The sequence below is a fragment of the Lissotriton helveticus genome, chromosome 2_1, assembly GCF_964261635.1.
Source record: "Lissotriton helveticus chromosome 2_1, aLisHel1.1, whole genome shotgun sequence".
In the NCBI taxonomy this organism is placed as follows: domain Eukaryota; kingdom Metazoa; phylum Chordata; class Amphibia; order Caudata; family Salamandridae; genus Lissotriton; species Lissotriton helveticus.
This window is the reverse complement of record NC_136059.1, coordinates 1879536680-1879549536: the sequence shown is the minus strand read 5'-3', so window position 1 is coordinate 1879549536 and position 12857 is coordinate 1879536680. Positions and strand designations below refer to the sequence as shown.

At 43.7% G+C, this 12857-nt stretch overlaps 1 protein-coding gene across 8 annotated transcripts in view; it reads right to left on the bottom strand.

Moving 5' to 3' along the window:
- LOC144818922 (uncharacterized) overlaps positions 1–12857 on the bottom strand; it is a 387843-nt gene that overhangs the window by 63926 nt on the left and 311060 nt on the right. For 5 of the 8 annotated variants that reach the window (XM_078676803.1, XM_078676805.1, XM_078676804.1 and 2 more), the window contains one exon: positions 3075–3232. In XM_078676803.1, the coding sequence (XP_078532929.1) occupies positions 3075–3232 (158 nt within the window). Of the gene's footprint in view, positions 1–3074; positions 3250–12857 lie in introns of all 8 variants that reach the window. The other 3 variants (XM_078676809.1, XM_078676808.1, XM_078676810.1) reach the window with 2 other exon arrangements.

The following is a 12857-nucleotide window of genomic DNA, read 5'->3' as shown; positions in this document are numbered from 1 at the left end:
TTTAACTCAAAAGTTTGAAAAGCTGAGTTAGACTTGCTGGGCGGCGTTAACCTACTGAGCTACAAGCCCATTAAAAGGATGGGTGGGCAGAGGTGGCATTCTACCTCAGGCCCTGTGCTTTTCGAAGAAAAGCAGGACCTGTCTGGTTATGATTTTCAACCAAACTCCAAATCAATGATTGTCTATCTATAAACTAACCAAAAGTCAGAAATTAGGGAGCAGACTTTGGCACCAACCTGAAAAGCATCACATCTTTTTGAGATGGTGTGAAAATGTCACATCCCAAAACATACCCCATTCATAAATACTCTGACCACCTCACTTCAGGTCATTATGGACACGGTCTCCACTCCTGTACTTTTCACTGACAAATCATTGATTTCAGGTGTGTTAGTCTAATAAGTTCAATAGAAGGAAAATAATACTCCAAAACCCAAATGCATCAGGTTCTCACACAAATGTCTACGACTAGAAATAATGGGGCATATTATCAAGGGCTTTATCTCCACTTTTTTGGCTTTAAAAGCCAAAGAAGCGGAGATAGAAATATCGCCCTATCAACAACAGGGTGCTAACCTGCAAAATCGCATGTTAGCACCCTTTTCCAATACACTTCCCTTTGCATCTCTAATGAGATTGCAGTGTGATTATCGCTGGATTTCCAGCGATAATCAGACTGTTTACCAGGTAACGCTGGATTCCTATCGCTTGGGAGATAAGCGTTGGTGATAGCACGCTATCTCCGCGATGGAATCCAGCGTTAGCCTGCGATAATTATCCTTGCGCTAAAAGCGCTGAGCGATAATTATCGCAGGACCTTGCTAATATGCCCCAGTGTTCTTAATGACCTGCAAGGCTGTGGCTAGAACTATTATAACAGACCCCACCGTAAGTTACTTGAAGTCTAGTCTTGAAATTAACAGCTTAAAGCATCAAGCAGAAATTGGAGGCACACTCTAACTTGGGTTAAGGCAACTCTAATTTAAGACCTTGTTGCTTTGAAGCCACATAATTTGCTCTCTGTGAGCCATGTGATGCTAAGCAGATACCTCATCATTCTGGATAAAGTGCATGGTAAAGAGAGTGATTTTGTCGGTGTTTCTTACAGAACCAATGCAAAAATTTTTCAAGAAAAAGTGAGGAACGTTCCATATCACTTGAAGTAACTTTGACAAACCGCATCACTAGGAATCATACTCTAGAGCAACACATCACTTGCCTAAGTCTAAATACATAGGCAAAAGCACCTTCTGGAACCAAGAACAGGTTGTCAAGACATTGTCCAGCATCAACCATTCTGTGCTCTCAAAGGAACAGAGGAAAACAAAAAAGAGAATTGCTTGAATTATTCTAAATCACTGATAATCATTCGGGCCGCATTTCAATCCATCAATTGTTTGCCTACTATGCTACCTAAAAGAGGAACCAGCCATATGGAAATCAGCCTTGGGCTTGCTCGAATAAAATGTAAATTGATACTTGTATAGCGCACTACTCACCCGCAAGGGTCTCAAGGCGCTTGTACGAATACCGCTGTGGAACCCATCCTGGCTTTCCCTGTGAGGTGTCCACTCCTGGGCACCCCCAAGGTGGAGGCCAGGCATCCTTAGCGTTGTGGGGGCCGTTGTGGAGATTAAGCAAGCTATTGCCCAGAGTTGCAGAGTGGGACTCCATGATTGGAATAGGCACCGAGGCGAGAATTATCAGGTCCGTGGAATTTTGAGCCCAAGACCCGCCGAGGCGGGGAATTGAACCCTGGTCCCGGGCTAGACCTCTGCATCAGGGTCTGCCGCTCTAACCATTGAGCCACACTTCTCCAATAAAAATACTGCAGCCCTAATTGCCAGGCCTGGTATCTTTCTGAACTGGATCACAAGCAACCCCAGACCAATTTCAGCCTATTTGAGCCTCGCCAAAAGGTCGTACCTTGGTTCATAAGAAGTAGCCAGCAGTAACCTCAGAATGGATACTACCTTCATTGGTAAGAGCTATTTCCCAAGTCATCACTACACCCTCAAGGAAAATTAAACCACATTGATCTGGGGACATGGAACCTTCTCTTGCCACTTTGAGAGATTTCAAATGGTTGTCCAGTCCAACCTCTTTGCAGGACAACTAAGTTCTACCTTGGTCCGGCTCAGTCTTGGGACCTTAACCCAATGAAGACTTTTGCTAACAAATTTCTTCCCTTTCCATTTTTGAAACACCATACAATTTGAGGAACCCATAAAGTAAATGTTTATAGCAGAACCTCAACCTTGAGCTTTTGGGAGCATTATCCATATTATATTCCATTATTATTATTATTAGTTATCCTAAATATTTCATACCAATAAGCTTCTTTTATTTGTAATTTGTACAATTAGTTTGTTTCAGTCATCATTTTCTTGGTATCCTGAGCTGATATGAAATGTGTATTGTGTGGCTTTCACACTTCATTACCTTGCACAGGGCTAAACCTTGTGCTTGGCCAAGACCCAAAGAGTACGCCTATGGTATCTCTGAGAGATGGTGATTCTTCTCTGTCCACAAATAGCTAAGTCTGGGGACCGGAGAGGCTCTGGGTTTGCCTATTACATTTTTTCGCGTGTCCTACCTGCATGAAGCCTAAGGTTTCTTCCCACTCTGCCTACATGCCTTGGCCCTCACTCTAATGTGACACATTGTAGAGATCAGAGAAAGTTTCCACAGGGACCATTACCTTTGCCCCTTGCATATTTATCGCTGCATTCCTTTCTTATTTGTTTATGCATAACTTGATCATGACTGTCCCTCAGGAGATGGTTATGAAGTCAAATATAGTTAGTACTTTGGCTATGAGACTGAATATTTGTAACCTGAGTAGTAAAAGAACATCCGAGGTAAATTCCAACTATGCAATCCAATCTATTCTTACAACAATATTATTTTACAACCACCTAAAAGTGTCAAACCTTAGAGTTTCATCTAAGCTCCTTCATCAACACTATGGTCTCCTCACCAACACTCACCAGAAACCAAAAAAATGAGCATATGGCACACTAAGAAAGCTAGATATTATTTCCAAAGATGGCAGCATCAGAAATGCAGGTTACCTTTGTCAGCCAGATGTCGTACGCATGCTGTTCGAATACGGTCTTGGTTTCCATGTTGGCTTCTGTCTGCAGTTGAAGCTTTCTGGATGTGGCTGCCAGTTCACATTTAAGGCACTGCTCTCTCTCTGTGGCTTCCTTGATTTCCTGCACCAACTTCTCTGGAAGAGAACTACTGCTGTGTGACCAACAGTTTGGTAAAAGTGTGCTAGAGAACAATTATAGACACTACAAATCACTCCGGAGGTTTCAACCAAAGTACCAGTTTTCAGGATGATGTCTGCAATTTGTCATACTTTAAAAGTGAAATAATTCGACGCCGTCCAAAATACAAAAACTGGAATTTGGCATAATCCCATTCAAATGCTTTCCAAAGGAGGATCCTTTAAAATAACTAATTTTAAAGTCAACACTGGCAAACAACAGAGACAAACTTAGCAAAGGATACCACGAATGCCAAATATATTCTTTTTATGCATTTCTTACATGCATCTGTTTTTAATTTTACTATAGAACCAATGAAGCTTCTGTGTTTGTGTGTGTGTGTCCGCATGTGTGTGTGTTGGTATGTGTGCGTTTGTGTGTAATATATTGCTCTTCACGGTGTGATGTTTAGTTTAAAGCCACAGCGTATGTTTAGATGTGGCCGGAAAAGTAAACTACCAGCCAACCACAACATGTATTTTCAGGAGTAGCTTCAGGGTGTGCTGTGTCAACAGATGTGGAATCCAGCCGCACGTTTGTGATACCAGTCCACAGTAAGGAAACAAGAGCTGACTGTAAATATGACTTTTAACAAACAACGCGTTGACCTTCACTTGAACTTTCACATAGAGTGAGTCAAACTTGGAAACCACTCCTCTCAGCGAAACATTTAAACTTTTCTGGAAGAGCATTCTTTTATCAAGGAGGGTGCATGCCAAAACACTGAGGCGAAAAATATTGACCAGCAACACCATCGACTTCACCTTATTGACTGCCACTATTTCACCAAGGAAAGTATGTGCAAGTAAGGCTAGATTTACTGTTCTTAACTCCACACTTTACCTACTGTGACAATTTAGTGATGATATACATATTGCCAAGGTAAGTAGATGTGGAATTAAGAATAGTAAATCTAAACTTACCTATTTATACTTACCTTAATGATGTAGTGGTAGTCGATACTATGGATTCATTAATGCTGCAGATTTATATTAAAACCTCAAGATTGTTGTACAACAGCACTCTGGCCTGATGGGGAGTGGGTCATCCTCTTCCTCCGTGTCGCTAAGAAGCATCAGTGGGAGGTGGCACTCAAGTATGTAAATATATGATGCAGCACAGCATTACAAAAGTGCAGAACTGTCCTGAGTAAGGAGATATGTGCCATTCCTGCAAGCAAGTGGTCAGAGAGACCTCTAAAGTGTATGCTCTGACTTGGGATGCAGCACCTGTAAACTCTCCTTTCCTGTTTAGGACCATCTTTGCAGTGTGTTTTTTACTGCCTCAACATACATGTTTATTTGCATATAGTTACTTTAACTACAGGTAAAAAACACAGTGTTTATGTTAATTGACAAACCGTGGCAATCCATTGTGCATCATGATCAATCTTGCATGACCGTGGTTTGACCTGTTTTTGCGTCCACCTACGTAGTGAAGATACCAGGTAGAAATGAGTTCAGAGGACGTGTGGTCTCCCTCAGGGAGAAAGTGTCCTAATGTTTCTTTAATGTGACAGTAGTCCCTGACATGCTGGGCCAATTCTAGGCGGTGTTTACTTTTCTACAGCTGTTGCTGTAATCCCAAAAGGGTTTCACAGCACTGGTGGTTAAATGTATGGGACTCATTTACTTGGGTCGTGTCCCCATGCAAATCAGCTTTCACTGCCTTGCAGACTGGTGACAAGGGAAGGTGGTGTCTCTATATACCAGGAAAGTTTTCTCTCACTCCATACACTGCTCACCTGCTGGTCGGAGGGTATGGTTCTGATCCGCATAAAGCCTGGTGCCTATTGTTTTTCCTGAGTCTCAGTCCCATCTGCGTCCACTACTGACCAGGTATCCATCGCAAATGCAAAGAGAACAATTAATTGACAGGATGCTGAATAATGTCAGACATTCATCCCAGTATAAAGATCTGGGCCTAAATCCATCGTCTTTTTGCTCCCCATGCCATTCCAGTTCAAATCCTGTCATATGTAAATCAGTCTTGACCCTGTTCCCCATGAGAACAGTCCAGCCCGAACAGCCAGGCCAGATCTTCCCTGGAACGGAAAAAAGCATCCTGGGACCGGTTACGGGGTAAGACCACTCATCACCTAGGCTAGCTTGACTCCAGTGGCACGGAGAACAGGGGACCTACATCTGGGCATACCCCCCCCCCCCCACTGGGGGTTACAAATGTAAAAAGAACAATTGGTGAACAGAATGCTGAACAATGTCAGACATTCACCCAACTACATAGATCTGGGCCTAAGTCCATTTTTTTTGCTCCTCATGCCATTTCAGTTCAAACCCAGCCATATGCAAATCATTCTTGACCCTGTTCCCCATGGGAACAGTCCAGCCTGATGTGCCAGGCCAGGTCCTCTCTGGACTGGAAAAGAAGTATCCTAGGACCGGTTTCAGAGTAATACCCTTCATCAGCCAGGCTAGCTTGACTCCATTGGAATGGAGCGCACGGGACCCATGTCTGGACATACCCGTCCCACTCGGGGTGACAAATGCACTTGTCAGGGTAGCGTAGTGTGGAAAAGAACAATGGATCGAACCCAGATATTTAATATTAGGGGTGAATGTTTGCATTGTTTGGGATTCTGTCCATCAATTGTTCCTTTTGCTTTTGTTGCTCTAAGTGGGAAGGGTATGCCATTACATGGGTTCCATGCTCACTGCGCCACTGGATTCAAGCTAGCCTGGCTGATGCGGGATGATGCCAAGAAACCGGTCCCAGGATGCTTATTTCTGGTCCAGGGAGGACCTGGCTTGGCAGTTGGAGCTAGAGTGATCCTATGAGGAGCAGTGTCAAGACTGATCTGCATAAGGCTGGGTCCAAACTCGGGTGGTTTGGTGAGCAAAATAACGACGGATTAAACCCAGATCTTTGTGACTGGGGGTGAATGTTTGCATTGTTCAGCATTCCATTCATCCACTGTTTCTTTTGCTTCAGGTATCCAGGTATACAAAAAAAATTGTAGTAACATTGAGTTTTCTAGGGACTGAACTGGATTCGGCTATGATGGAGTCCATTCTAACACTGGTAAAAACTCAAGACATTGAGAGACTTGGTCCAAAATGTGAGAATTGATAATAATATGTGCAGTGTGGTGGTCCTGGTAGGGTATATTTTGGAAAATAATAACATCAATAAGAGGGGCAAAAAAAGATCACTGAATCAAAGTGGTCAGACAAGCAGGAGCCACATGGCATTGAAGACTGTTTCACTTGAGCACAACGTTATATCTTAAGTACAGGTATTCCAACCAAACCCAAAGCCCAATTATTAATCCAAGTCTTCTTTATTCGTCTTAGCCATGCAATTGTTTCATTCTAGTTAATCACATCCCAGTCAACATGTGTTTCGTCAACCGACTTCACCAGGGCTAGAAATCATATAATACAATACTATTATCCTTCTTCACCTTAGCAAAACAAGGAACCTTTACACCTCATAGCCAATCGTCCTTATACATAAAAAGTGTTGTTGTATCTGTTAGAAATTGGGTTTTTGGTTGGCTATGGTATGCACCTAACCCAGGCAGAACCCACCACTGTAGTCAGGATAAGGGAGTTACATACACAAGATAACCCCTGCTCACCCCCTTGGTAGTGTGGCAGAACAGTCAGGCTTATCCCAGAGGCAATGTGTAAAGCATTTGAGCAACACACACACACCAGTGGCACACTAGGAACACCACAAAGAGACTCAACACAAGGGTATCTAAAAATATCCTTTGTATTATAAAAACACATAGACCACAGTTACAAGGAATCACTGTGCCGCTAGGCACATGTCATAAAAAATGCATATAAGACACATAGTTCATCAATCACTTTGCCAACCAGGCAATTGTCATCAGACTACGTAGATCATAAATCCCTTGGGAGTATGGACAAAGTCCATTAGACCACCAGAAAGTGTATCATATATAAAGCACATTAGATCCCCAAATCACAAAAATCATAGAAAATTTGCTGAGTGGGCAATTGTCATGAGCCTAACACGTAGTGCATTACATCAATGGTTATCTGCTACACATGTCAAAAAGAAAAGCATTACCTCAATAGTTATCTGCTGCACATGTCAAAAAGAAAAGCATTACCTCAATAGTTATCAGCTGCACATTTCAAAAAGAAAAGAACCCATCATGAGAAAACTACCTACTGGGAATAACCTTGATAATATAGAGCGCGTGTACTCAAGGGTGAGGCAAGGCAGAGAATATGTGGTTATGTCACCTATATTGAGAACATGCTCCTGCTACCCAGAGCCAGGTTCCGCCGGGCTCAGCAGAAGCAGATCAAATAGCCTCAATTGGATTTTGGGCAAGATAGTGGGGGGAGAAACTGCTCCGATCCCCACCTCGCGGTCAGCACTATGGTGATAACGTTTTTTTAGCACCCCGTCCCCAGGGTGGTACTGTGGTTCTGGTTGCAGGCCACCAGCCAGGTATTGGAATGTTGGGGTATATTTGAGCGATGGGGCCGAGCTGCACCTCCATCGAAGATTCGGTTCCCCGCACTCTAACAAACAGAGAGAGGCACACAGGATGGTAAAGTAAGAAAATGCCTACTTTCTAAAAGTGGCATATTCAAACACACAATTTAAAAACACCTTTACCAAAAGGTGAATTAATAAATTCTGAGTTCAGAGAGCCTAAACTTCATCTTTCTATCTTGTCCCTATGGAAAGTTATACTTGTAAGGTTTTACAAAGCAACTCCCATGTTAGCCAATGGGACAGATAGCCTTTCAATAGTGAAAAACCAAAATTGGAAGTATTTCACTATTAGGACTTGTCGCACACACCAGTACATGTCCTACCTTTCACATACACTGCCCAAGGGCCGGACTGACTACCGGGCAGCTTGGAATGCTGCCGAGCTGGGGGCTGATTTCACTGCGGTGGGGGCAGATTTAGTTCATGGAGACCTGCGTGTGCTTCGAAATAATTAAAGCAAAACGAATTTTGTTTAGCACACGCAGGTCTCCATGAATGAAATCAGCCCCCAGCTCAGCAGCATTCCAAACTGCCCATAGCCAGTCGGGCCCTGCACTGCACCCTGCCCATAGCAGTACCTAGGCCCTACCTTGGGGATGCCTTACCTGTAAGTTAAGGGAAGTCTTGGGCCTGGCAAGTGGGTGCACTTGTCAGGGCAACATGGGAGTTTACAACTGCGCACGCAGACACTACAGTGGTAGGTCTGAGACCCATTTACAGGGCTACTCCTGTGGGTGGCACAATTAGTGTTGCATGCCCACTAGTATGATTTGATTTACAGGCCCTGGCACACTCAGTGCACTTTACTAGGGACTTACCAGTAAAATAGAATATACCAATCACGGATAACCAATCATTTCACAATTTAGACTGATCAGCAGTGGTAAATTGCCCGGAATCCTATAGCCAATGAAAAACAGGGTCAGTAAAATAGGAGGCAAAATGTTTGGGGATAACCCTGCAGAAAGGGCCAAGTCCAACAGTATCCAAAACAAATAAAAACAAGTTGGTGCTAATATAATATGAAGAATAACATCATTCAGAATACTAAATATAACCCATCTGCTAATTTTCCAGTTACATTTTCATGCTTACTTGTACATTACAAATAATCCTAAATGTGTTGTAACAACCAAAACACCACAATATTCTCCAAAGTGTACATGTAGTGAAATCATGCATCCTAATAACCCAGAATCGTCTTGCTCCCCAATTATCAACATTCGTGTAATATCTTCACCTCCCCAATATACAAAATAGAGCCTTTCAAAATCTAAAAGAATCCTAATCTTCAAATGTCTGATTCTATATCTCCAAAACAAAGTACCTGCAGAAGTATAATTAACCCTGTCATAGTGGGAGTAAGCATCATGCACACCACGTTGCTCACAAAGCGCTTACCAATTTCATAACAAATATTCTTCACATTCTGGAAAAATTGTAAGTTCAGAATGAGCTCAAAATTTGCTCTACTTCCAAATTAACCTATAAAATATAGATTAGGTACTCACTATTCAACCGAAAAAAAGAATCGTATAAGGAACAAATATATATCCTGCCAAATCACACATCTCACCCCTCTTCACATCCTGGAGATCCAACCTTCACATTGGCATGCATGTGTTCGACGTAGAGCGCTAGTATTCAGTGTCCTACGCTAGCTTACTCTGAACTTAAACATTTCACAGACGTGTGAAAAATATATTTTATGAAATTGGTTAGCGCTTTGTAGATGGCACGGTTTGCAAGATTCTTACTCTCTCTAAGGGAACCTTATAGCGTTTTTCTTTTTACTTTTGCAGGATTGCAATAAGATGTATGGTTTGTGGGAGAGAGCCTGGCAGACCTACAGAGGCCTATGACGGTAGCAGTGTAGGGTAAGTTGAGTCATGGAATGAGTTGCTATTGTAATGATTTATGTAGCATTGATGACGTGAGAACAGGAAATACTGTAATTCGATGTAACTGTCTCCCGATTGTATTACTTGCTGAGCATATGTTAATAAAACGAATGTAAAAAAAAAAGATGTATGATTTCATCAGAATATAAATGAAAAAGAGCAAAGCTTAATGGTAAGTAGGATGTGCTTCTCAAGCCTTGGAATTTAGCACTGTGCCCACTGAGGGCACCTGAGAAGTAAAGGAACATGAAGGGAGTAGAGAAGTTTGTTTTCCTGTGATATAGAAACGGTTACCAGCACTGCTCTGCAAAGAGTTTTGGCACCAGTCACAGCCCAAACAACTATCGGACCGACGTGCTCAGAATAAGAGCAGCAGAAACTTCTCTCATGATCAGCTGTGTAAACATTATCCTGCTTGCTAAGTATTACCTTGGGACATACCAAAAGGACAACACAGGAGAATAGATGGCAATAATCAATTTAGTCTTTGTGTCATCATTCAGGGCCAAGACGGTCGACCTAGTAAAACTTTATGTGAATATTGGAATTTTGAGCGCTCCATTGAAAGCAATGGAGTGCTCCAGGCTTCTAATGGCCAGTAGAAGCTCCAAGAATAAACATTTCAATGTTTAACAAAGACATCACAGAGCCCAAGGGGATTTCAACCCCCTTGCACTCCATGAGGCATTTCTTTTACAAATTAGAACATTCTTCCCTGTAGGGGTGGAATGTTCTCTTAGCTTTAGAGCCCTCTGTAGTGGGCTCTACTATAGCCCTATAGCCCGCCGTAGAGGGCTATACCGGCTATTAAAGGCCCTCTCCAGCGTTAAAGAGCGAGGGCCTTTAACAAGGGAGAGGGACTTTAATGGCCGATATAGCCCAGCTACAAAGGGGTATAAGGCTATTAGAACATTCTGCCACTAGAGGGCAGAATGTTCTAACAAAAAAGAACAAAGCCTTATGGGAGCGGGAGGGGATTGGAATCCCCTCAGGGTCCTTGAAGCCTTTGTTCACAGCCAGAGCTGTGAACAAAGAATTATTGGAATGTTGGAGATCCAGGCTTATACCAGCCATTATAAGCCCAGAGCACTCCATTGTTTTCAATGGAGCTCCCAACATTCCAATGTTCTAATAAACATTAAAGTCCTGCTCCCTTCTTAAAGGTCTCTTTAATGCTGGAGAGGGCCCTTATTACCAGTAGTGCCCGCTGCGAAGGGTTCTAAGGCTATAATATAAACCTCGCCTTGAAGCTATTCTGTTGCTATACGGTTTGGTATACATGCAAAGATAAAGAAATATGGAAGGTGTGTGGGTGTGTCATGTGTCAAGATGGGAGGTCAGTGCTCAGGCCATGAGGGTAAGTGATGGTTCCATTCTTTGCCCATACTTATTGATCAGGGCCAGAAAAGACTATGACCTCAAATTGTTTTGATGCCTGGGAACGAACAATCAAGAACACGTGACAAGTTAGAACTTAAAACAGTTAGAAAAGAGCTTATGGAGCAGCAAAAAGGGACACCTGAGAGGGACATTATTGGGACACAATTGCTTCCTCTTAGAGTATTGGGGAGAGCAGGGAAACCTGCAGCCATAAGTAGGATATGCAAAGAGGTCAGCAAAGAGGTGACTGGAGATTGCACATTGAATGACTTTGTGTGGGTGGACCATGAGAATGTTGCCTGCAAACACCCATCTTTGTTGAGACTGAATGGGGCGCACCTTTTGTACCTGGGAACGGAAACGTCCCTAATGCCTGTTTTGACAGTTTTGGAGCAGATTTTAGGGAGGGAGGCAATGGCAAGAATAGCAGCATCAAGAGAGGTTTTTTGAGGGTGGCTAAAGAGCCATAATAATTAGAGTTAGCTACGTTTTGGTTTAGTAATAGTGGAGCTGCAATACTGATAACTTTGCAGATACAGGAGGGCTTCGGTTTGGCTCTCGGAGGGACTGGTAAGTTTAAGTAGAAGAAGGGATTATAGATCTGTGAGAATAAAGGGGGTTTGTAAACCTGTCTAAAAGGGCGTAGGTCAGGAAACAGCTAATGGCATTGAATTCTGAGATGTTGATGGAAGTAGAAAGAAACACATGGAGCGTTGAAGGGTCTAAGGAGGGGATGGGTGCTAGTTAAACTTGTTAGGGCCATATCAGTCTGTGACGCCAATGGGGCTGAGAAAAACGATTGCCTTAATAATAAGATACCATTTGTCAACTGTAGTGTTGCGCCCGTTCTCGCGTGCGCACGTGATGATGTAGCGCGCGAGAACGTGGAGAGAGCGTCTGCGCATGCGCATGGGGAGAAGTGAAAGTGTCGGAGACACCAGGCGCTCGGCGCTCTCCCAAGAAGATTTATCTAAATAAATACAGTTCCACCAACATCTGGAGCCTCGTGATTATTTCAGCTGAGGGGTATAATAGCTTCATTACAGTGGCGACGAGGTCTGGGATTCAGACCAAGAAAAAAAAACGGAGTGAAGAGGAAGAGGTGGAGAGTACCCAGCACCAGCACAGAAGACACAGGCTAGCCAGAGACTATCACGTGGAACAGCTGGACAGACGACACCAGACCAGAGGCCACTGTGAGGAGCTGCAGGCAGGAGGACAGCGTCGCAGCAGCCCAGAACTGCGGGAGAGCGTGGCAGAAGCGCGCAGAGAAAGGAGAACACCATCCACAAGTAAGGGACCTGACGCTAGGGGCGTGCACGCAGAAAGCACGGCGAAAGTGCAGCGATAACCCACTAGGACCCTGGCGGAGCAAGCTAGACGCAGGGAAGGAGTAACAGAAGAGCCCCGACCAAACCAGGCACAAGGCGAAAGCGCGAACGCGCCAGGCAGCCCAAGAGGTCTAGGGACGGAACCAGAAAGACGCGCCACAATGAGCGCGCAAGCGTCTTCACTCATGACACCGATCCCGTTCTTAACGAAGCCAGGAGAACCCCAAATGAAGTGGGAAGACTGGAGAGAGTACTTCAAGAACTATATAGAAGCTCTAGAAGATGAAAATGGCGAGGCCTTCACCAGCGCGAGAAAGAGAAGGATACTCCTGCACAACCTAGGCCCAGAGGGAATACGAGTCTTTCAAAATCTGGTACCAACACCCAGACCACAGGCGGATGATGACGTATTTAGGCATGCCTTAGAAGATCTCGACAACCATTACCGCCCAGCTGTGTGCGTTTCAATC